The sequence below is a fragment of the Phocoena phocoena genome, chromosome 8 (genome assembly GCF_963924675.1).
Source record: "Phocoena phocoena chromosome 8, mPhoPho1.1, whole genome shotgun sequence".
Lineage (NCBI taxonomy): Eukaryota > Metazoa > Chordata > Mammalia > Artiodactyla > Phocoenidae > Phocoena > Phocoena phocoena.
The window spans coordinates 102127769-102151827 of NC_089226.1; the positions used below are offsets into that span (position 1 = coordinate 102127769).

General features: G+C 52.9%; 2 protein-coding genes and 1 non-coding gene across 6 annotated transcripts; 1 reads left to right on the top strand and 2 right to left on the bottom strand.

Annotated features, from left to right (window-relative positions):
• Positions 1 to 1421: 1421 nt before the first annotated feature.
• FERMT3 (FERM domain containing kindlin 3) lies at positions 1422 to 21573 on the top strand. 2 transcript variants are annotated; one of them, XM_065883263.1, is made up of 15 exons: positions 1422 to 1562; positions 2136 to 2308; positions 5072 to 5305; positions 5521 to 5640; positions 5737 to 5905; positions 6119 to 6221; positions 18324 to 18431; positions 18593 to 18727; positions 18808 to 18857; positions 18963 to 19087; positions 19279 to 19385; positions 19491 to 19724; positions 20081 to 20205; positions 20757 to 20902; positions 21014 to 21573. In XM_065883263.1, the coding sequence occupies exons 2-15, from the start codon at positions 2149 to 2151 to the stop codon at positions 21187 to 21189; spliced, it is 1992 nt and encodes a 663-aa protein (XP_065739335.1). In that variant the 5' UTR covers positions 1422 to 1562; positions 2136 to 2148; the 3' UTR covers positions 21190 to 21573. The 2 variants fall into 2 exon arrangements, with proteins under 2 accessions (XP_065739335.1, XP_065739334.1); XM_065883262.1 differs by lacking the exon at positions 1422 to 1562 and having other exon boundaries at positions 2149 to 2308; positions 20757 to 20898; positions 21010 to 21189.
• On the bottom strand, positions 9941 to 10047 carry LOC136127708 (U6 spliceosomal RNA). Its single transcript, XR_010656163.1, has one exon. It is a non-coding gene; the product is annotated as a U6 spliceosomal RNA (small nuclear RNA).
• TRPT1 (tRNA phosphotransferase 1) lies at positions 21508 to 23923 on the bottom strand. Of its 3 annotated transcripts, none has more exons than XM_065883265.1 (7): positions 23846 to 23923; positions 23534 to 23615; positions 22500 to 22669; positions 22238 to 22412; positions 21970 to 22026; positions 21784 to 21894; positions 21508 to 21654 (listed from the first exon to the last, which is right to left on the bottom strand). In XM_065883265.1, exons 1-7 carry the CDS (start codon positions 23918 to 23920, stop codon positions 21563 to 21565), a joined length of 762 nt encoding a protein of 253 aa, XP_065739337.1. In that variant the 5' UTR covers positions 23921 to 23923; the 3' UTR covers positions 21508 to 21562. The 3 variants fall into 3 exon arrangements, with proteins under 3 accessions (XP_065739337.1, XP_065739336.1, XP_065739338.1); XM_065883264.1 differs by having other exon boundaries at positions 21563 to 21654; positions 22494 to 22669; positions 23846 to 23920; XM_065883266.1 differs by lacking the exon at positions 21784 to 21894 and having other exon boundaries at positions 21563 to 21654; positions 23846 to 23920.
• Positions 23924 to 24059: the final 136 nt, after the last annotated feature.

Below are 24059 nucleotides of genomic sequence, written 5' to 3' on the forward strand. Positions count from 1 at the left end.
CTAGCAAGGTGGCCACTAGGTGGTGCTGTCGCTCAGTGAACAACTGAAAGGGGACATGGAGGCTCCTGACCCAGAGTGGCTCCAGCTCCGTAGGGTCAGATGAACTTCCAGGTGATTCCCGTGCTGTCAGTTCTCCACCCTCAAATCGCAAAGCCAGAAACCAGTTAGATCCAGAGAACAGTGGGTCCCACTCAAGAATTGAAAACAATTTCTATTGCAAGAGACACTCTTCAGACCTCCTTTTTGGAAAGGTCAAATCTGTCAGCTGCTCTGTGTTGGTTGTATGTTAGTTTTAGTTCTTAACTCACTGATCTCAACTGACTTCAAAGTATGTTTTAATTACACTTTTCCACAGTTGAAACAAACTTTCTAAAAACCCTCTACTTGGACTGGGGTGGCTTCTGGGGCTGGACTAAAACTTCATTTGTTCCAGGAGTGCAGCTTTTGGGCTAGGAAGCTGCTGAGGCCACCAGCTGGCTGCGCTTCTGCTGCCTTGACTGCATAAGCTGGCCTTCCCCTGGGAATCCCCAGCAGGCCTCCCCCATCTGGGTGGCACAGTCCTCCACAGGGATTCTGCTGTACCTTCGGTGCTACTGTCTCTTCAGTCTCTGTTCCCTCCATCCCCAAATTGATTGTCTAGAAAGGCTGAATTTGTGCTGGGAGCCAGTGACTATAAGACCTTGCTTTCCCAAAGCTTACATCCTGTTGCAGGTGATAGGAAGACGCTGGGCCCCCAGGGGCCCTCTGAGTCACATTTGCGTAGGGACATGACAGGAGTGAGTCTCATGGGTACTGGCCCCAGAGGGGAGTGATGCAGGTGGAGGGACAGTAGAGGTGGCAAGTCTGAAGTCTTGAAACCTGAAGGCATGGGGGAGGCAGGTAGTGAAACGTCAGGGGCCCATTTCTGTTCAGCTGTTCCCCTGGGCAGTTCTAAGGTTGACAAGTTTGGAAAAGAGGCCCTTAACTGGGGACAGGAAAGACAAAGTCGTTTCCCTCAGGGCCTTTAAGGATCTACTTTGTGGTGATAAAGGACATTCGGGGCTTGAGCTGACTTGACCTGCCAGGTCCCTAAATAACCCAGATCCAGCCCTTTGAACTCCACAGCTCTCCAGACTCTGCAGCTGAGTGATGCTTACAGCCCAAGGACGCCCACCTCACGACAGGTTGGAGATGAGCGATGGCTCCGGCAAGGGAACACAAATAGGTGGCTTCTCTCGTTTGCATCGAGCTTCCCTCCAAGTGACGGGACCCTTTGTGTGGTCTTGGGTCCACAAGCCCCACTTGCTTCCTGTGCTCACCGGGAGCACCGGCAGGGCCCCACTGGAACCCCTGCTGTGCCACCACCGCGGTGCTGGCTGTTGCTTCCTGCCCCCAGGGCCAGCACGCCCCGGGGAGGGGCCAGGCCCGCCCTGCTCTGATAAGGCGCGAGGGCTGGCCTCTGAAGGAAGCTCCACGGAGAGAGAGGAGAAGGAAGCACACAGTGGTCTGCAGGTGTGCGGGCTGCAGCCAGGAGTGGCTGACGCTCCAACCCGCACCTCCAGCCCCAGCCCCTTGCAGGGAAGGTAAGCCGGCCGGTGGCTGAAGACCCAAGGACCCTTCTCTTCCTCGCCCTCCGGCAGCCCCTCTGCCCAGCATGCCTCTCTCCATGTGGCAGCCTGGACTTTCCACTGCCCTAGAGAGGCTTTGGCTGGTTTGGGATGATGGAGCTGACCTTTGGGCCTGACTGGAACTATTTTCTGACCTGGGCTCACAACCATTTCTAGGGTGGGCAGCTGCCAGTGTGGGCTTGGGCTGGGCCGTGGGCTGAGCAAGCTGACGGAGGCTGTGCTTAGCTCTGGCATCGAGATGGGTGAGGTCGAGTGAGGCCCTTCTTGTTCTTACCGGGCCTCGTCTTCCCGTCTGCAAGAAGGGAGAGGGCTGGGCAACACAGACTCTGAAGGTCCCTTCAGCCCAATCATCTGTGACGGAGAGAGGGTCTGAGGTTCGCCTGCAACAACTCAGCTCCCAGCGTCTTGCTGCTGCCGGGGCATTCTGCCTTACGGGCTTGCTCTCTGGGCCCCCGCCTGTCCCGGGCACCACAGGCAGCCTACCAGGGCCCAGCTGCCCACCCTGCCTCCTTCCCACCCTCTCCCCAGAGTTGCCGCAGCCATGGCGGGGATGAAGACAGCCACCGGGGACTACATCGACTCGTCCTGGGAGCTGCGGGTGTTTGTAGGAGAGGAGGACCCCGAGGCCGAGTCGGTCACCCTCCGGGTCACAGGGGAGTCACACATCGGTGGGGTGCTCCTGAAGATTGTGGAGGAGATCAGTGAGTGCCCACCGCCCCCGTTGCCCACGGGGTCCCCTGGCACTTCCGGGCCAGCCCTGCTGCGTGGCCCTCGATAATGGAGTCACAGTGACTCAGGCACCAGCTTAATCATTTGGTTCCAAAAAAGACATTTCCCCAACTTAACTTCCCCTCCCTCCCACTGTCTTTCCTCCCTTCCTCCCGCTCCAACGGGTTCCACTAAGACCCCGAGGAGCAGACCTGGCCACGGTCCTCCGTTCACCCACTTCTGGGGCAGGAGAGGCCTTGCCTGCGCTGAGGCAGAGATCCCATTCTGGGGGTCGAGAGGAGCCCAGAGGGGGCTCCTGCTGACGTGGGGAGGGGCTCCCACACCCTCTCCCCTGGCGGAAGGAAGCCCTCAGCAGGCTGGTGACAGGCCCAGCCTGGGTGAGAAGGCCCTGCCCCCACAGGAAGTTACAGCACAGCCGCCTCTGGTATCAGCCCTGGAGGGGAGCAGGGCCGCTGATGCGGGGGCTTCTCATCGCCTTTCCCTGCTGGGGGTGCGGGCTGCCCCTTCCTGGGAGGGCGGCGGGCCCGCTCTGATAGCCAAAGCCGGAAGGCAGGCCCGCGATAGTGCCAGCCTGGGTCCTGGGTCCCCCGGGGGTGGGGGTGATTGGGCGGCCCGGGAGGGAGGTCAGTGGCTTGTGGACAGCACAGGGCCGCAGGGCAGCCCGGCCACAGGGCTGAGGCGGTGAGGGAAGCCTCGAGAAGGCAGAGCCCAAGGAGGTTGTGAAAGCAGAAGTGGAGAGTAGAGGGTCCCTCAGGAGACCGGGTGACTCTCAGGAGACAGAGACTCAGGCAGGCTTGGCCGAACAGGGCGGAGAGGGTGAAGACCGGGTGCTCTGGGAGAAGAGCCGGTTGGCCCCGGGGCTTGGCCCACAGCAAAGCGTGAGGCCTGAACAAGGGGCCAGCCGGACCCACTCCTCCACCCTCCACCCGCTGCGGGGGCCCCCAGGGTCAAGTCCCTCCAGCTCCTGTCCCCAGCCCTGAGCGTACTCTTGTGCCCACCCCCCAGCCCCCACTCACTCCTTAGCACATCCGAGGTCGACTGATGGCCATGCTGGCTGGGCCAGCCCCTGATCTGGAGCGCAGCCGGGCAGGTGGGACCCACCCTTTAGCTGCCGACACAGGGCTGAGTGTTGGCTGCCGCACAGGGCAAGCCAACACAGGGGCTGCGCCTAGCCTGGGACAGTATGAATCCTGAGAGGGGGCCACAGCAGGGAGGAACAAGGCGACACGCTGGGGCGTGGGGGCGTGCAGTGCTGAACTGGAGCCTCTAGGCTGGGAAGGACTCCTGGAGTATGACAAGAAACGAGGCTGGCGTGAATGCCATAAGGCGTTTTGGACTCCATCCCGGAGGTGGAGGGCAGCTGTGCCGAAAGGTTTCCAGTGGGAGGCTGTCAGGCTAAGGCAGGCCCCTTGGGTCGGGTGAAGATGGACAGGAGGTGAGTTTGGGGGAGGGCTGGCATTGGTAAAATGTGGTGGCTAAAGTGAAAGGGAGGAAGCTCGGGCCTGGCAGGAGAGCCGTTGTCACCCAGCCCCCAGGGAGCTGCTGAGGGGAGGGGGCACCTCTGTCCAGTGTCAGGCAGAGCGCGGTGAAGTGGGGCCTTGAGGGCTGCGACTAGGAGTCACCGCATTTATAGTCCCAGAGCCGGGCACACGGGCTGGTGAAAAAAGGTGTCTGGAATGATCGAAGCCAGTGGACGTGCCCCTTAGCCAGTGGCTTGTGGGTTTCTGGCCTGGGGCTCACAGCAGGAAGATGAAGGCCTAGACTAGGTGAGACCCTGGGAAGAGGCCGAGGCTAAGGAGGGAGAAGAGGGTCCTCGGACTGAACCAACGGGCAAGCACGGGGGCAGGCCAGGAGAGGGGTCCAACGGGACAGAACAAGAGCGAAGGGTCAGGAGGAGACAGGGAGTGGGTGCCACAAAACCAAGAACAGAGTGAAGGCACAGAGGGCGACAGGGCAGGAGGAAGAGGGAGGAGGGTGGCGCAGAGGACGGGACCACTCCCCAGGAAGGGCTTTGACGCCAGTGGCTCTGCTCTTCCACTGCGCTCACCTGGCACCAGTTCAGGCTCCTGAAGGGAAGATGGAGAGGAGAGCACGTGTCCTCCTTCACCAGCCGCATGACCTCGAAGTGCTCGCATTTCTATCCAAAGGCCCATGCGCCGTGTCGATGCGGCCGCACGCCTGTGTCACAGTCACCACGTGGCGGCAGGCACTGAGCAGTGTCCATTGCTGCTCGCATCTCAGGAACCAGAAAACTGAGGACCAGAGAGGTTCAGGTCTTGGCCAAGGTCACAGAGCTAGTAACCACTAGACATTCATGGAATGCCTGCTGCTGCGTGCCCGGCACAACCCCAGGCCCTGCAGTTGCCTCTGGCTCCCGGGAATGCCAGAGAGAAGCCATGAAGCCAGGAACTGTGGGAGGACACAGGAGGTGCTGTACAGGGGAGCCCAATGCACCGGAGTGTGTGAGATGGGAGCACGAAGATTCTGGGTTGGGGGCTCCCCTGGGAAGTGACTCCCCTCAGTAGCAACTGAGCCCAGGGGACAAGCAGGGTTAGCCAGCAAAGAGCCGTTCTGCCATGACCTCAGTCCTAGCCCCCAAGCCAACCCCGCCTGGCCCTGCCCCTGGCCTGGGCAGGGGAGGGGCGGTCACCACCTCTGAATTCCAGGCTTGTGCTCAGCACTGGGGGCAGGGCCCTCCAAGGCTGACGTGGCCCCCCTTGCCTGTGGCCTCACAGAGCGGAAGCAGGACTGGTCAGACCATGCCATTTGGTGGGAACAGAAAAGACAATGGCTGCTGCAGACCCACTGGACCCTGGACAAATACGGGATCCTGGCGGACGCCCGCCTCTTCTTTGGGCCCCAGCACCGGCCTGTCATCCTGCGACTGCCCAATCGCCGTGCCCTGCGCCTCCGAGCCAGCTTCTCCCAGCCCCTCTTCCAGGCTGTGGCTGCCATCTGCCGGCTCCTCAGTGAGTCCCCGGCTGGTCCCCACTCTGCCCCCTGCGAGGGTCCTGCCAGGGGGCACGTTCCCTCCCTTTCCAGGCCCAGCTGTTGTCACCTCGACCTTGCTGAGCTGTTCCCCATCCGGCTCGTGGGGCTGTGCCCTGCCCCGAACTGCCCATGGGTGGGGCGGGAGGTCACAGGGCAGAACCCCAGCCCCCGCTGAGACCTCTGCTCCTCTCAGGTATCCGGCACCCTGAGGAGATGTCTCTGCTCCGGGCTCCTGAGAAGAAAGAGAAGAAGAAGAAGGAAAAGGAGCCGGAGGAGGAGGTGTATGACTTGACCAAGGTCATCCTGGCTGGGGGTGAGTGCAGGCGGGGCAGCCCAGGGGCGGCCACAAGGGCAGGCCCCAGAGGCCTGGGGTCGGCCCAGGCCTGGTTGACCGTGATCCGCACTCCAGGCGTGGCACCTGTGTTGTTCCGGGGGATGCCAGCCCACTTCTCAGACAGTGCCCAGACCGAGGCCTGCTACCACATGCTGAGCCGGCCGCTGGCACCGCCAGACCCCCTGCTGCTCCAGCGCCTGCCTCGGCCCAGCTCCCTCTTGGACAAGACCCAGCTCCACAGCAGGTGCCTCGCCTGCCGGGTCTTCACCTGCGCTTGTGCCTGAGCCCCTGCTCCCGGAGCCCACACCCTCCCCTGTGTCCTGCTCGTCCCAAACCCACGCCTGTCCCCAGGCCTTTCCTGCACGTGTGTGCTTGCCCCAGCCCCTGCCCAGCCCCCAGCCCGCCCCACTGCCCCCGGCTCAGCCCTGACCCAGCCTCTGCCTGCGCTGCGGCCCAGGTGGCTGGACTCGTCGCGGTGCCTCATGCAGCAGGGTATCAAGGCGGGGGACATGCTCTGGCTGCGCTTCAAGTACTACAGCTTCTTCGACCTGGATCCCAAGGTGGGCTGGGTCAGGGAGAAGGGGTGTCTGGATCAGTGGGACGCGGGGACCTTGCATCGGGGGTCTGGGCTCTAGGAACGTTAGACACTTGTAGGGGTCTGTCCATCTGTCCATTTGTCCATCCACACCCGTTTATTAACTCCATCGACATGGTGCTGGGCCCCGGTTGATGGCAAGACCTGTTTCTCAAGGACCATCAGGGAGATAATGACCACAACTCAGTGTAGACGGTTGTAGGTGCCCCTGGAAAGGCTGCTCAGGTGGGAGGCACCCACACCTGCACTCAGGGAAGGCTTCCTGGAGGCGGTGGCACTGGGACCTGCAGGGACTAGGGGCAGGTGAAAGACGAGGCTTTGCGGGCAGGCACCTGTGTGCCTCTCTCCCTCCCTGCCTGCCGTCCCCACCGGCAACCAACAGCCTCCATGAATCCATCCGGAAAACCTCCAGGTGCTCCCTCTACCTGTGGCCCCACTTCTCTGAACCGCCTTCACTGCAAAACTGCTAAGCGTCATTGTCTCTAGAACCCTGGGGTCCAGCGTCTTTGCTCCCCGCAAGCCTTTCCTGTGGGTGCCCCTCGACTCCCTCTCTCTCCTCAGCCAACTCTATCCCAGAGTCTTCTATCCTGGAGTCCCTGTCCTGCTGAGGTGACCGTGCCTTCCATGCTATCTGTCCCCTGCTCACTTCCCGTCCACTTCTTTTTTTTTTTGGCTGCGCCACGCGGCATACAAGATCAAACCTGCACCCGCTGCAGTGGAAGTCTTAACCACTGGATGGCCAGGGAAGTTTGCCATCCACTTCTTACTTGGCCACTTGGGATCCCCATGCGCACAAGGGTCTGCAGCCGCCCTGCCCAGGTTCCTCAGCCCTTCCTCCTGTCTCCACAGCCTCTGGGAGTTGCAGGCTCCAGGGCTCCATTCCCCAGCCTCCTTCTCTCTACCCTTTCTCCCAGGAAGATCCAGCCTCCTGGATTTAAGGGTCATCTCTGTGCTCTTTATAGATTTACCACCTCCAGCCCAGACCTCTCTCCCCTGAGCTCTAGACTCTCATGTCCAAATGGCTGTCTCTGCTCTGGCACCTAACAGGCATCTCAGCTTCTGCCTGAAACAGAACTCTTTTTTTTTTTGAAAGTAGCCTTCCACTAGGATAAGCCTACTTGTTTTGGACATAGTAACCTTTTAAAATTATTTATTTATTCATTTGTTTATTTATTTATTTGCTACATTGGGTCTTCGCTTTTGCCCGCAGGCTTTTCTCTAGTTGGGGCAAGCGGGGCTACTCTTTGCTGCGGTGTTCAGGCTTCTCATTGCGGTGGCTTCTCAAAGCACAGGTTCTAGGCGCGCAGGCTTCAGTAGTTGCAGCACACAGGCTCAGTAGTTGCGGTGCATGGGCTCAGTAGTTGTGGCACGTGGGCTCAGTAGCTGTGGCACTTGGGCTCAGTAGTTGTGGCTTGACGGGCTCTAGAGCACAGGCTCAGTAGTTGTGGCGCACGGACTTAGTTGCTCGGCCGCATGTGGGATCTTCCTGGACCGGGGATCGAAGCCGTGTCCCCTGCATTGGCAGGTGGATTCTTAACCACTGCGCCACCAGGGAAGTCCTGAAACAGAACTCTTGATTCCAAGTCTGCCCAGCACATCCTCCCACCATGGACTCATGGCAAAATCCCCACACTTACACTATTCTGGGTCTTTCCCTTTCCCTCTCATCTCATCCCTCCTTGTGTCCTGTTGATCCTTCCTTGAACTAAACATCCCAAACCACCCATTCCTCTCCATCCCTTCATCTGTGCAGCGTCAGGCTCTCTCGTGTGAGTTGCTGCAGCCCCTCCTAATGGGCCTCTCTCCTCCTTTGGCCTCCCCAACCTCCACGCAGTATCTGGAATGAACGTTTACAGGTGCATTAGGTCCTGTCAATCCTGCTTAAAAGGCTCCTGTGGGTGCCTGCGGCCCAGGACCGTGCTGATCTGGCCCTGGCGCTGCCCACTCCCTCCCACCCGCCCGGCCCCCCTTTCCTCTCCGTCCACATCCCCGTGCTCCTTCCTCTCCTCCAGGCTGTTGTGCCCTTTTCCCACCTTCCCTGCCTTCTTTTGTTTGTTGGTTTTTATTGAAGTATAGTTGATGAACAATATGATCTAAGTTACAGGTATACCATATAGTGATTCACAATTTTTGAAGGTTATTCTCCATTTATAGTTGTTGTAGATTATTGGCTATGCTCCCTGCGTTGTACAATATTCCCTGCCTTCTTTTTATTTTTTAAATTTTTTAATTAATTTTTTTTTTTTTTTTGGCTGTGCTGTGCGGCTGGCAGGATCCCCCACCAGGGATCAAACCTGGGTCCCTGGCAGTGAAAACACCGAGTCCTAAACCACTGGACCTCCAGGGAATTCCCATCCCTGCCTTCTTTTGGATTGAGTAGTTTTCATGATTCCATTTACCTCCTTTATAAGAGTGTATTATCTATACTGCTTTTTTTTCTCTTTTTAGCAGTTGCTTTAGGGGTTATAATTACCATCCAGTGAAACACCGCTTCACTACAGTGTAAGAACCTTACAGCGGGATCCCGTCTTCCCCTGCCAGCCTCTGCGCTCTTGTTATCACACACTCCCCTTCTACATACGTCAAAGCCCACGATACATTGTCATCCTTGTTGCTGTCATTCTTATTTATTTATTTATTTATTTTGCCGCACCGCACAGCTTGCAAGACCTTAGTTCCCTGACCAGGGATCGAACCCGTGCCCTTGGCAGTGAAAGCACGGAGTCCTAACCACGGGACTGCCAGGGAATCCCCTGTTGCTGCTATTATTATGATGAAGACTGTATTGAGAAATAAGTCATTACCATATAATTTGCCCGTTTAACATTTTCTTCATCCCCAAAAGAAATCTCACGCCCATTATCAGTCACTCCTCACTTATCCCCCACCCCTCCTAGCCCCAGGCATCTACCAATTTCTGACTCTATAGATTTGCCTGTTCTGGACATTTCATGTATATGAAATCCTGTACCACGTGGCCTTTTGTGGCTGGCTTCTTTCACTGAGCGTAATGTTTTCAAGGTTCATCCACGTTGTAGCCTGTCTCAGTGTTTCATTCCTTTCTATTGTAAAATTATATTTCATTGTACATATATGCCACACTTTATTTATCCATTCATCAGTTAATAGACATTTGTTTTACCCCCACTGGCTGGTTGTTATGAACAATCCTGCCATGAATATTCATGTACAAGTTTTTGAGTGGACATATATTTTCATTTCTCTTGGGTGTATATCAATACCTAGGAGGAGAATTGTTGAGTCATCATCATGATTATTTTTACTGTAACCAGTCCATTATTTTTTTTAACATCTTTATTAGAGTATAATTGCTTTACAATTGTGTGTTAGTTTCTGCTGTATAACAAAGTGAATCAGTTATGCATATAAATATGTCCCCATATCTCTTCCCTCTTGCATCTCCCTCCCTCCCACCCTCCCTATCCCACCCCTCTAGGTGGTCACAAAGCACCGAGCTGACCTCCCTGTGCTATGCGGCTGCTTCCCACTAGCTATCTATTTTACGTTTGGTAGTGTATATATGTGCATGCCACTCTCTCACTTTGTCTCAGCTTACCCTTCCCCTTCCCCGTATCCTCAAGTCCATTCTCTAGTAGGTCTGCATCTTTATTGCCATCTTGCCCCTAGGTTCTTCATGACTTTTTTTTTTTTTAGATTCCATATAAAAATATGGAACGCTTCACGCATTTGCGTGTCATCCTTGAGCAGGGGCCATGCTAATCTTCTCTGTATCGTTCCAATTTTAGTATATGTGCTGCCAAAGCGAGTACAGTCCATTATTTTTTTATTACACTTTTAGTTTTGAGATAACTGTAGATTCACAGACAGTTGTAAGAACTAATACATGAGATCCCAGATACCTGGAGACGCGTTACCCAGTTTCCCCCAACGAGTATCACAACCAGGACCTTGACATGATACAGTCAAGACACAGAAAAGTTCCATCAGCCAATCGTCCTGCAAATGCATTTTTAAAATATGGAAAGCAGTCTTTTCTCTCTGCCTACACACTCACCATTCCCTGCCGGGTCTTCACCTTCCTGTGTATAGATCTGGATTTCCAGCTGGTACCATTATCTGTCTGCCTGAAGGACTTCCTTTAACATTTCTTGTCAAGCTGGTCTACTGGTGATGAATTATTTCAGCTTTTGTATGTCTGTATAAGTCATTCTTTTGCCTTTGATTTTTTTTTTTTTTTTTTTTTTTGCGGTACGCGGGCCTCTCACTGTTGTGGCCTCTCTCGTTGCGGGGCACAGGTTCCGGACGCGCAGGCTCAGCGGCCATGGCTCACGGGCCCAGCCGCTCCGCGGCATGTGGGATCCTCCCGGACCTGGGCACGAACCCGTGTCCCCTGCATCGGCAGACGGACTCCCAACCACTGCGCCACCAGGGAAGCCCTTGCCTTTGATTTTGAAAGATATTACTTGTTGTAGAGTTCTTGGCTGACATTTTTTTTTCCCTTAAAAATGCTGCCTCACAGTCTTGTGGCTTGTCTCTCTTTGTTTATCTGTATGAAACACACGTTTTTTCTGACTGCTTTTATGATTTTCTCTTTATCACTGGTTTTAAACAATCTGATGATCACGTGCCTTGGTTCACTTCAGGTTTCTCATGCTTGGGGTCCATTGAGCCTCCTCAATCTGAGTTTATAGTTTTCATCAACTTTGGAAAAATTTTGGCCTTTATTTTTTCAGGTATATTTCCTGCTTCCCCCTCTTTTATGGGATTCTGTTCACATGACTATTAGACTGCTTAAAATCATCCCACAGCTCACTGATGCTCTGTTCAGTGTTTTTTTTTCCCCAGTCTTATTTTTCCGTGTTTCATTTTGGATAGTTCTACCGCTCTATCCTCAAGTTTACTAATCTTTTCTTCTCCCGTGTCTAATATGTCATTAATACCCTGCCTAGAAGTTCAATTTTGACCTTTTTTAATATTTTCCATCTCTCCTTAACATGTTCATGCTTTTCTCTACCTTCTTGAACAAACAGGATATATTTAAAATAATTTTTTTTAGTGTTTCTGTCTACTAATTCTATTACCTGTGTCATTTCTGGATTTACTTTTATTAACTATTTATCTCCTAATTATGAATTGTATTTTTCTGCTTGTTCTCATGCCTGGAAATTTTTTTGTTTTTTGGAAAATTTTTATTTGATGCCAGACACTACAAATCTTATGTTCTTGGGTCCTGGATTTTTTTTTTTTTTTTTTTTTGGTAGTGTTTTAAATATCTTTAAACCTTGTTTTGAAGTTAAGACACTTGGAAACAGTTTGCTCCTTCTAAGGTTTGCTTTGAACATGAACTAATCATTATAATTTATAATAATTAAATAATAATTAATTAGATCAGAAAAAAGCATCTTTTAATCTAGGGCTAATTTACCCCATCACTGTGGCAAGAGCCTTCTGAGTATTTTTTTTTTTTTTTTTTTTTTTGCCACACGGCTTGTGTGATCTTAGTTCCCTGACCAGGGATTGAACCTCGGCCCTTGGCAGTGGTCACCACTGGACCACCAGGGAATTCACGTGTTCCGAGTATTCTGATGTTATATATATGATGAGGCTTCTCTAATCTGTGTTGGGAATATGAACTATCCCCACCCTCATGTGAGCTCTGGTAAGTGTTCCACCTGCTCCTTTTGCTGTTTCTTTCTAGCCTTGAGTTATTTCCTTATACACATGTGCTGATCGGTACCCAGCTAATGACTAAAGAGGAGCCCTCTGCTGATTTCCATCCAGAGTTTTCTCTCTGTGCAGCTCTCTCCTCTGCAACACTCTGTCCTGTGAATTCTAGCTGCCTTGGACTCCCCAGATTCTCAACTGCCCCTGCTCTCCTCAGGGAATATGCTGGGCTCCGTTTGGGGTCCTCCTCTTGGCTACAGCAGGCACGCTTGCTCCCGGCAGCAAGCTGGGGCAACCTCACCATTCACTTGTTTCCCTTCTCTCAGGGATCCCTGTTCTGTGTGGTCTGTTGTCCAGTATCTAAATCCCGTTTGGTCTTTGTCGTTTTCTTTGTCTTAGTTAAATTTTAGGGAATTCCCTGGAGGTCCAGTGGTTAGGGCTCTGTGCTCTCACTGCTGAGGGCCCAGGATCAATCCCTGGTTGGAGCACTAAGATCCCACGAGCTGTGTGGCCAAAAGAAAAAAAAAAAGCTTAAATTTTATTTTTAATCAAAGTAACATATGGTGGCTTAAAGAGTTGAATAGTCCTAATAGTAATAACAACAATTAAAAAAAAAAAAAAACAGCTCCTTACCCCACCTCTCTTTATCCCAGATTTCTGATCCCTAGAGACTATAGGTTTTGACTCTGTAACTTTTTATTCTAGTGTTTACATCTATATGACAAGCTTATGTATGTCTATTCCCTTGACTTTTTCATTTCACGCATAATCTATTTACTTTGTATGAAAGGTGAAGATTTTTCTGTCTCATATCCTCCCTCCTTCCCCCACAACACACGCATCTCTTTGCATCTTTGCAGTTGACCTGTGTTGTAGCTTTTGGTTAAAACAACATGAGTGTGACTGTAAATAGTAACACATATAAATAACGTTCTTAGCTAAGCCACAGAGTAACTATACTTCCTTTCTTGGTTTATTTCTTTTCTATTAATTGTCTGTCTGTGTACAATTAGAAGAGAGACCCCAAAAGGCTATCTGTACACTCTCTGTGAGTCTGTGGCTTGCCGTGGGGCATCTTCAGAGTGATGAGGTGGGATGTTCTATAACCAAGCCCCTCCAACATTGCAACCTAAGGACGATGCCCCTTTCAAAATGATCGATCACCTTAGGATATCAGTCAGTGTTATTTCCTGGTCAGAACTGTGGAATGATAGCAGTCTAGACCCACTGCTTAACTGTTGTCCTTGAACTCCCCTTCACTATTTCCTGGGAATTCCTATATGGGATCTCTTGATTCCTGGATCTCTTGTGTTCCTTTTTCTTGACTGACTCCCTCATCTTGATGGAGCATATATTTCAATAGCTTCCCCTAAGTGGTTTGAAATCCTGCGTGTTTGAGAAGGTCTCTGTTCTACCCTCACTTGCATGATAGTTTGGCTAGGTACAGAATTCTAGGTTTGAAACATTTTCCTGCCAAATTTTGAAGCCATCTTCCCATTGTCCTCTAGTTTCCAGTGTTGCTGTTGGGGAGTCCAATGCCATTTTTTATTTTCAATCCTTCCACGTGTGACCCTTTTAATTTTTCTTGAAAGGGGAGGGGAGGCCCCAGAAGCTTTTAAGAATCTTCTTGGGAGTTGCCTGGTGGTCTAGTGGTTAGGATTCAGCACTTTCACTGCCCTGGCCTGGGTTCAATCCCTGGTAGGGGAACTGAGATCCTGCAAGCCATGCAACGTGACCAAACAAAAACAAAAGCAAAAACACAAAAGAATCTTCTCCTTGTCACTTGGTGTTTAAAAATCTCTCAATAGTATGTCCTCGTATGAATCTTTCTTCATTGATTGTCCTGCACACTTGCTGAACCCTTTCAAATCAGGGTCCTCCAGTTCTAGAAGAATGTTCTATACAATCTCTTTAATAATTTACTTCTATTTTTCTGCTTTTTTTTTTCCCCTGGAACTTAGTAGATGTTAGACCTCCTAGATTAATTTTTAAAAGAAAAAAATTAGACATTTATATTTTCTTTCTTTTTTTAAGGCTTGTTGTCTTTCTGTTCTACTTTCTGGAAAGTTCCTTGACTTATCTTCCAAATGAGCTATTGAATTTTTAATTTCTGCAACTGTCTTTTTAAATTCTAAGAGCTCTTATTTTCTGACTGTTCCTTTCTGAAGTGTTTTTTGTTTTGTTTTGTTTTGTTTTTTAGTGTAACATACATTTAGAAATATTCACAAATGTAAACCAACAGAACTTTCCCAGCCTTCAGAAGCCAAGCAGTATTTCCCACAGGGGGAACCACTAATGTGGTTCCCCCTGTGGGAAATACTGCTTGGCTTCTGAAGGCTGGTAAAGTGGTGGTATGCTAACACCATAGATTAGTTTTGCCTGTATTTGAAATTTACATAAATGAAATCATGCGATCTGTACTCTTTTGTGTCTGGCTTTTTTCACCCAGCATTATGCTTGTATAAGTCATCCGTGTTCATATAGTGGTAGCATGTTGCTCACTGGTGTGTAATATTCCATGCGGTCAATGTACCACAACTCATTTTCCATTCTATTGTTGATGAACATTATGAAATTTCCAGTTTGGGCTGTTATGAATAGAGATGCTGTGAACATTCCAGCATATGTTTTTGGTGAACATATGTACACGTTTCTATAGGGTATATATCCAGAGGTGGAACTGCTGGGTTGTGGGGCAGGCATTGGTTTAGCTGTAGTAGATAACTACGCACTCATACACCCCCACCTGCAGTGTATGAGTTTCAGTTGTTCCGCAACTTCACCAGCAGGTATTTCCTACCTTTTCCATTTTAGCCATTCTGGTAGGTGTATAATAGTATCTCACATGGTATTTTGTTTGTTTCTTCAAGCAGCTTTACTGAGATATAACTTACATACCATAAAAATTGCCCACTGTGAGCAGTTCATTTTTAGTAAAGTTATATAGCTGTGCAACCACAATCCAGTTTTAGAACATTTCCGTCACCCCAGAAAGTTCCCTAGTGCCCATTTGCAGTCATTCCTCATCCCACACCCAACCCCAGGCAACCAATGATGTGCTTTTTTTAAAAAATTTATTTATTTGTTTGTTTTTATTTTGGCTGCATTGGGTCTTCGTTGCTGTGTGCAGGCTTTCTCTAGTTGCAGCGAGCTGGGGCTACTCTTCGTTGCGGTGCACTTGCGCTAGGTGCCCGGGCTTCAGTAGTTGTGGCACACAGGCTCAGTAATTGTGGCTTGCGGGCTCTAGAGCATGCAGGCTTCAGTAGTTGTGGCATTTGGGCTCAGTAGTTGTGGCTCACGGGCTCTAGAGTGCAGGCTCAGTAGTTGTGGCACATGGGCTTAGTTGCTCCACGGCATGTGAGATCTTCCCGGACCAGGGCTCGAACCCGTGTCCCCTGCATTGGCAGGTGGATTCTTAAACACTGCGCCACCAGGGAAGCCCTGATGTGCTTTTTATGTGGCTTTAATTTACATTTCCCTGATGACTAATCAAGTTGACAACTTTTTCGTATGGCTATTAGCCATTTGGATATCCCCTTTTGTGAAGTTTCTTTCCAAAATGTTTGCCAGTTTTTATATTGAGTTGCTTGTCTTTTTAATATTGCTTTGTAGGAGTTCTTTATATATTCTGTACCTGAGTACTTTGACAGATAAATATATTGTGAATATATTTTCCCACTCTGTGCTTTGCCTTTTCATTCTCTTAGTGGTTTATTTTGCTAAGCAGAAGCTCCTAATTTTAATATAATGTGAGTCGTATTTTTTCTTTTATGATTAATATTTTTTGCATCCTGTTTAAGAAATCTTTTATTCTAAGATCACACAGATGTAGGCCTATTTTTCTCCAAAGACTTTATTGTTTTAACTTTGATATTTAGATCTTTGACTCAAATGGAACTGATATTTGTATGTAGTGTGAGGTAGGGATACAAAAACTTTATTAATTTTTAAATTAAAAAAAAAATGTACCATATGGGTATCCAATTGACCCAGGTCCATTTACTGAAAAGAGCATCCTTTCCCCAGTGATGGCAAGATCACCTTTGTCTTAAGTCAGGTGAACATACATGTGTGGGTCTCTCTCTGACTCTCTTCGATTACATTGATCAATTTGTCTCTCTTTGTGAATGCCATGCTGTCTTAATTACTATAACTTTATAATCACGTTCATTTATTTATATTTTATTTTTATAAAAAACTTATTTATTTATTTATTTTTGGCTGCGTTGAGTCTTTGTCACTTCGCGTGGGCTTTCTCTAGTTGCGGGGAGTGGGGGCTACTCTTCGTGTGGTGCACGGGTTTCTCATTGCGGTGGCTTCTCTTGTTGCAGAGCACGGGCTCTAGGTGCACACTCTCAGTAGTTGTGGCGCACGGGCTTTGTTGCTCTGCAGCATGTGGGATCTTCCTGGCAGGGCTCGAACCAGTGTCCCCTGCATTGGCAGGCAGATTTTTAACCACTGCGCCACCAGGGAAGCCCTGCATTGGGTCTTTGTTGCTGTGTGTTGGCTTTCTAAAGTTGAGGCGAGCAAGGGCTTCTCTTCGTTGTGGTGCGTGGGCTTCCCATCGCGGAGGCTTCTCTTGTTGCGGAGCACAGGCTCTAGGCACGTGTGCTTCAGTAGTTATGGCTCACGGACTCTAGAGCGTAGGCTTGGTAGTTGTGGCACACGGGCTGAGTTGCTATCTTCCAGGACCAGGGCTTGAACCTGTGTCACCTGCATTGGCAGGCGATTCTTAACCACTGTGCCACCAGGGCAGCCCCACGTTCCTTTTAAAAATAGTGTCCTGTTCTTGTTTTATGAGTGCGGTATTTTGTCTCTGTAAGGATTCTGACTGATGTTGTTTGAAGTTTTTTCTGCTCCCTACATTGTCTTTATTTCCTCCAAGCTCTTTTTTCCCCTGACTATAGTTCATGGGTCTCTGTTGTTCATCCCAGCAGCTTTCCTAAAATGTGGGTGATCCCTGCCTGTCTTTTCATATTTAGAAGTAAGGCTCTAAGAAGCCAGTTGGAAACCCTAAGTGGATGAATAGGGCTTGGCATTTTAGGCCTCCTGGGGAAGATGGGGCAGGAATGCCACTTTCTGTGGGGGGTTTCTCTTTGGCTTCTCAGCAGTGAATGCTCTGATCTCCTGACTGGGGAATAGAAGGCTCATTGCCAATGTCTTTGGTGACAAGTGGGGAAGGGCTGGGGATGTCTCACCTTTCAAAATGCCAACTTTCCCTTAATTCAGCTGTTTTCAGCACAATGCCCCCCGCACCCAGATGTACCAAATGCAGGGGTACCTCTGGCTCAGCATCTCGAGAGTAAATCTCTAGTTTCTACCTGGTGCCAGCTGGCTGTCACTTGGCTGCAGGGAGCGGGGAGGGAAGTGCTCTCTTTATAGACTTTCTGTGGTCCTCATTTCAGCCCTCCCTCGCCTCCCAGAGGATCCCAGACCTGAGCCTGTCCGCCATGTGAACTGGATGCCTTTGTTCAGATCTTAGTTTTTTTGCTGTTTGCTTTCTTTTTTTTTTTTTTTTAACATCTTTATTGGAGTATAATTGCTTTACAATGGTGTGTTAGTTTCTGCTGTATAACAAGGTGAATCAGCTATATGTATACATATATCCCCATATGCCCTCCCTCCTGCATCTCCCTCCCCCCCTCCCTATCTCACCCTTCTACGTGGTCACAAAATTCATTAGTGCGTTTGCCATAGAACAAGAGAGGGAAAAGGGTGTGAGATCCCAGCTCTCCTTCCCTGCAACTCAGTTCCTGTCCATGTTTTTGCTTGTTCATCTTCCAAAATTTTGTTGGTATCTCTCACCAGCTGTAGTTGTCTCCCCTCTCTTCTTTGTCCTTTTGGGTTTATCCTTTTTATGCCTTTGCTATCAATTTTGGCGGGTTTCAGAGGGAGCGTGGGCTTGGTCTTCTGTGGGTAACTAGGATCCCCCTTTGAGTTCCTTCTCTCTGGAATGTTCTTCCTACCACTCTTCCCTTCAGTGGCTTGTCCATCCTCAGGTCTCAGTGCAGCCGCACCCCAGTTCCATTTTCTCTCATCACCATCAAACTTGTGGGCTTCCTGCCTGAGCACACAAGTGAGATGCCCTTTGGAAGCTACTTCCTTTCTCGCTTTGATTGTACTCTTGAATCACTTCACTTATTTACCGACTGGTTTACTCGGTCCCCATTGTCCATTCAGCAGCATGCAGGGCACACAGTAGACAAATACTCAATATCTTCACAAAGAGGTTAGAGGGAAGGGGCTGCCGCTTTCCTGGGCAGATGGGGCTGGCAGGCTGGGATTGGGGTTGCGGAGCCACCAAATGAGCTTGCACAGCACAGAGGGCAGGGCTGAGGCCTGAGGCTTGCAGGAGCTGGCTGCAGGGGGTGCTCAGGGCAGTTAGCACCGACCAACCCAGCCTCCCCTCCCACCACTCCAGACAGACCCAGTGAGGCTGACGCAGCTGTATGAGCAGGCTCGGTGGGACCTGCTGCTGGAGGAGATTGACTGCACTGAGGAGGAGATGATGGTGTTTGCAGCCCTACAGGTGCCAGGCAGGCCTGGGGACCCCGGGTGGCTAGGTGCGCGCCAGGCCCAGGGCAGGGAGGGTGTTCCGGCGGGGGCCCACCTCCGGGGAAGCCCAGCTGAGGGCACTGTTGGGCTAAGGGGCTGCCCGCTCAGCCCTCCCTGGTCACGTGCTCCTCCCAGTACCACATCAACAAGCTGTCCCAAAGTGGGGAGGCAGACGAACCTCCTGGCACAGACCCGGGGCTGGATGACCTGGATGCAGCCCTGAGCAACCTGGAGGTGAAGCTGGAGGGGTCGGCGCGCACAGACGTGCTGGTGAGGAGGGGCCCCAGTCAGGGGTTGGGGTCAGGGTCAAGTGCAGGGACCAGCACCCCGCTGACTCCTCTCCTCCCCAGGACAGCCTCACCACCATCCCAGAACTCAAGGACCATCTCCGGATCTTCCGGTGAGTCTGGGCCCAGAATTGGCAGCCCTGCTGGAGGGGCCCAGTGTGGAGAGAGGACAGGAGGGAGGGAGGGGGCCTGTCACGAACCTCCCACCTCACCCTCAGGCCCCGGAAGCTGACCCTAAAGGGGTACCGCCAGCACTGGGTAGTGTTCAAGGAGACCACGCTGTCCTACTACAAGAGCCAGGACGAGGCCCCCGGGGACCCCATTCAGCAGCTCAACCTCAAGGGTGAGTGAGGGCGGATTGGCCAGGAGAGGGACAAGGGCTGTGTGCTGGCCAGGTGAATGCTCTCACTTGTCTCCTCCTGGGGGCGGGGAAGATGCCTTCTGACCTCTGGCCACTGTGCAGGACTGGCCTTCACCCAGGGCCCTCTCAACAGGGCTCCCTCTCCCAGCCTAGCCCACCCCTTCTTCCTCCAGGCTGTGAAGTGGTCCCTGATGTCAACGTCTCAGGCCAGAAGTTTTGCATTAAACTCCTGGTGCCCTCCCCTGAGGGCATGAGTGAGATCTACCTGCGGTGCCAGGATGTGAGTGAGGGCTGGGCAGGGGCCAGGGCTGAGCCAGGCCAAGGGCAGGGGCTGAGCTAGAGCCTCGCCAGCCCCTCACCTCCCTCTCCCCCCCTCCCACCCCAGGAGCAGCAGTACGCCCACTGGATGGCCGGCTGCCGACTGGCCTCCAAGGGCCGCACCATGGCGGACAGCAGCTACTCCAGCGAGGTGCAGGCCATCCTGGCTTTCCTCAGCCTGCAGCGGACAGGCGGCGGGGGCTCGGGCAACCACCCCCAGGGCCCTGATGCCTCCGCCGAGGGCCTCAACCCCTACGGGCTTGTTGCCCCCCGCTTCCAGCGAAAGTTCAAGGCCAAGCAGGTGCCAGAGGGAGTAGGTGGCGGGAACAGCCAGAGGGTTTACCTGGCCACCCTTGCCCCTGGATGTCCCCAGAGCCTTCCTGTGGAAATGCACACGCTCACTCGCTCCTTTTCCCACCTGGGTCCCTGAGACTGAGCGTGCTGCTCCCCACCCTCTGTGGGGGTGTCACGGCCCAGCTGCCCATGTCCACCTCAGGGCCCGGCTCAGCTCACACGTGCTGAACGGTGAGAGGGTGCACTCGGGTGGACCCACGCTGGGCACTGGCCCTGCCCCAGGCTCAGCATCCTGTCTTCCCGATGGGGACAGGCAGGGGGTCTCAGGGACCTTGGCAGCCCCTCACCAGCGTTGTCCCACAGCTCACTCCACGGATCCTGGAAGCCCACCAGAATGTGGCCCAACTCTCGCTGTCTGAGGCCCAGCTGCGCTTCATTCAGGCCTGGCAGTCCCTGCCTGACTTCGGCATCTCCTACGTCGTGGTCAGGTATGAGTACCACCCCAGTCCATTCTGCTAAGCACCGTCTCTGAAGATGGTGAAGCCACCTGAAGCCTTCCTTCCTGTCCTCTGCGGGGAGCCCTTACCGAGGGCAGCCTGCGTGCACCCGCTTCCGGCCTGCAAACACAAGAGAGGGATCAGGTGGGGAGAGCAGGAAATCCCGCACCCGTCCCAGCTCTGCCGTAGACCATTTCCTCTCTGGGCCTTGGCAGCTGATCTGTAGGACAGGGCTGGGTGGCTGCCGTGACAGGAAGTGCCCCCTGTGACTGCCCATCTTCCAAGCCTGCAAAGATAGGAGCAAATGGATGATGATGCTACCAAAAAAAAGTTGCTGTCGAAAAGCGGGGACTGATGCTGCTAAATGCTATCATTGTGATTATGGTAATTAACCCCCATTTTCCAGATGAGCAACTTGAGACCCAGAGAACCTAAGAGATTTACTTGCCGGCTAGCTGCTGAGCTCCGCACCTGGCTGTCTGGGAGGGGTCCGGGGCCACGAAGGGTGGGGCCCCGGCTCACACTCTCCCCTTGGGCACCAGGTTCAAGGGCAGCAGAAAAGACGAGATTCTGGGCATCGCCAACAACCGACTGATCCGCATCGACTTGGCCGTGGGCGACGTGGTCAAGACCTGGCGCTTCAGCAACATGCGCCAGTGGAATGTCAACTGGGACATCCGGCAGGTGGGCCCGGAGTGAGGGTGGGGGAGGGACACGGGCTGGGCCAGACCCAACCAGGGCAGGGCTGCTCCCTCACCCCACCCCCGACCAGCCCTCTGACTGCCCACCCCACAGGTAGCCATCGAGTTTGACGAGCACATCAACGTGGCTTTCAGCTGCGTATCTGCCAGCTGCCGCATCGTGCATGAGTACATTGGGGGCTACATCTTCCTGTCAACGCGGGAGCGGGCCCGCGGGGAGGAGCTGGACGAGGACCTCTTCCTGCAGCTCACAGGAGGCCACGAGGCCTTCTGAAGCCTGTCTTACTGCCCCCGCCCCACTCACCACCTTCCATGACCGCTCCAAAGCCCACACCCTTTGGGATTCACTGCCCACATCCTCTCCAGACGCGCACTGACCGAGCTGGGCACATTCACCCACTGTCACTGGCCTTGTGTAGACCAGGGACCTGGCTGGGCCAGACTCTGCCATCCCCCAGGCTAGGGAGAGGGGGCTCTAGTTTGTACAGCACCCGCCCTTCCCTGTTTGAGTGACCAAGACCAACACCCCTGACCTAGCTGCAGTCCCTGAGCACATGAGGAAGACTGGCTACAGCTACAGGATGATGACTCATAGGTTCAAACTGGAGTTTCTCTTTTGTTATCTTTTTACATTAAAAAAAAGTATTTTATTGTTGGGTCATCCTTCTTCCTCTGGAGCTGTGCTTGGGGTCATTCTGACACTCTGTTTCTTCATTACCAGCCAAGGAGAGGGGCTTTCCTGAGAGAGAGAAGAGTTGGTTAGAGAAGGGAGAACTAAGTCAGTCTGGGGTTGGGAGCTGGGAAAGAGGTGAGGGCAGAGGGCACAGGCTTCAGGCACAAAGAATAGTGGTGGGGTGGTAGTTCTTACGGGTGGGGCGTAGCTGCAGGGCCTCCTTGAAATACTTGGGAGGCAGGACGCCATCAGCGTTCCCTGGAGTCAGGATCACCCCATTAGCAGAGCGGAAGAAGGGGATTCCATCTGCAGACAGAGCCAGAGATGTGACTCATGCCCTCTCTGAAGGCCTGGGGCAATACCTGCTGTGTCCAGACTCACCTGCCAGGGCCAGGGGCCCGTTGATAAACACAGCCACTTCGCAAGTTGGCCGCATGCCTGAGTAGACAATTGGAGCTGGGGTCTGGGGCGTCTGGATTGTGGTTATCAAACCTGGGTGGGCTGGGTCCTGAGCTCACTGCGGTGCGGGGGGGGGGGGGGGGTTGCTCCTGCATGCAGGGCTTGGGCTGCCCCTGGACAAGAGGCTATGACCCTTGGAGGAGGACCTGGGAGCACAGAATGGGTGGGAGTAGCTTGGGGGGGCACTGACCACTGATGACACCAGGGTCCCCAAGCAGTCCCGCGGCCAGATGGATGTGCGTCCTCCCCCGGCAGGATAGGCCCTTGAGCAGGATGGATGGCCAGTGCTGCCAGAATGTGCCATGGACGAGCACCAGGGGCAGGGCCTGTGGGGTCTCCAGGGGAATCAGCTCCAACTCAGGTACCTGGGATGGATGGGGAATGGGCAGCAGTGAGACCCCTCAGAGACAGGGGTCTCACATGGCTCTCCCACTTGTCCCCTTAGCTCCCACCTTCAGGGAGTGACCCTGATTGGCCCGGATGAGAGGGCCGGCGCCGGGCTCCCCTGGCTGCAGGGCGAACCGCTGCTTCCCATTGGTGTCCACCACACGCTGCACATCTTCAACTGAGAAGCTGCAGAACTGGGGCAGCTGCAGGAGGGTGTCCAGGGGCACAAAACCATCTGTGGGCAGGCAGAGTGGTCAGGAGCTGAATTTGCCCTGGCCTGGGCCACAGTTAACAGGGGAAGCCACAAGCAACAAGAACAGAGCCTGTGTGACCTTTAGAAAGTCTCCCCTGGGACTCCCCTGGTGGCACAGTGGTTAAGAATCCGCCTGCCAATGCAGGGGACCCGGGTTCGAGCCCTGATCCGGGAAGATCCCACATGCCGCAGAGCAACTAAGCCCGTGTGCCACAACTACTGAGCCTGCGCTCCAGAGCCCGCGAGCCACAACTACTGAGCCTGCACGCCTAGAGCCCATGCTCCGCAACGAGAGAAGCCACCGCAATGAGAAGCCCGTGCACTGCAACAAAGAATAGCCCCCACTCGCCGCAACTAGAGAAGCCCGCGCACATCAACGAAGACCCAAGGCAGGCAAAAATTTAAAAATTAATTAAGTAATTAAAAAAAAAAAAGAAAGTCTCCCCTTTCTGAGCCTCAGTTTCTCAACTTATATGGGAATAGGATCTGCCTCATGGAGGGTCACAAAGATCAAGTGACCCTTTTGAGCACAGTACCCAGCCCAGAGTGGACACTCAATAAACATCAGTTGCCCCAAACCCTCGCAGTGCCCAGTCTTGGGATAAGTGTTTATTGGACCACTGGGCTGGAGGTATCACCAGGCCTGGACCAGATAGAGGCTCCTCTCCCAGTCTGCCCTGGACATTATACTGGGCTCTGGGCCTCGGTCATCCGAAGGGATGTGCCTTCTGTGCTGTTCTCATAGGACTGCGGTGGGAGCCATGAGGGAAGGCAGTCACAGACGGGCTCACACTGCTCCCTGGGCTCCAACCACTCCTGGGCCCAGCCTCTAAGATGCTCACTTACCGGGCCCCATGGGAAGCCCCAGCTTCAGGGCCCCGTGGCGCAGGGCATAGGACAGAGCCTTGGACAGTTGTACATCCCGGTCCTGAAAGAGCCCAGAGGCGGCCGTTAGTCCCCGTGGTGACCCTGCCCTGCTGCTCACCCTGAACTCAGTGATCTGCTGTAGGAGACCAGAGGGAGAGGAGTCCCTGTGCTCCCTGAGAACAGCACAATCCATCTGCCCCCACTCCCACCCCACCAGCATTTCCCAGGGAGCGGGACCCCCTCCCCTGCCCTCCCACATTGGGAGCAGGGGTGAGGGTGGAGGGGGCGCACCTGTTCCCGGGGTCTGTGAGCCCTTCTACCCTTGGGCCCTGCTGCTTCCAGCCTCCTTCCTCTAGAGGCGTTCATGGCCAAGACCTGTGGGGAGCAGTGAAATGTGGAGACTGTTAAGGACCTTCCCATGTCCCCACGATGCCCAGAAAGTCACAAAGCCTCAGGATGTGAGAGCTGGGAGGGAGATATTCAGATTTCTAAATTCACTTCCCAC

Excerpts from the sequence above, each read along its gene's own strand:
- FERMT3 (XM_065883263.1), top strand. The coding sequence starts at position 2,149 with ATGGCGGGGATGAAGACAGCCACCGGGGACTACATCGACTCGTCCTGG. Across the intron at positions 6,222-18,323 it reads TCTTCGACCTGGATCCCAAG|ACAGACCCAGTGAGGCTGAC; the intron begins GTGGGCTGGGTC and ends CCACCACTCCAG. Across the intron at positions 19,088-19,278 it reads TCAGCAGCTCAACCTCAAGG|GCTGTGAAGTGGTCCCTGAT; the intron begins GTGAGTGAGGGC and ends TTCTTCCTCCAG.
- TRPT1 (XM_065883264.1), bottom strand. The coding sequence starts at position 23,920 with ATGAACGCCTCTAGAGGAAGGAGGCTGGAAGCAGCAGGGCCCAAGGGT. Across the intron at positions 23,616-23,845 it reads CTCACAGACCCCGGGAACAG|GACCGGGATGTACAACTGTC; the intron begins GTGCGCCCCCTC and ends GGGCTCTTTCAG. Across the intron at positions 21,655-21,783 it reads CCTGCAGCTACGCCCCACCC|GAAAGCCCCTCTCCTTGGCT; the intron begins GTAAGAACTACC and ends TCTCTCTCTCAG.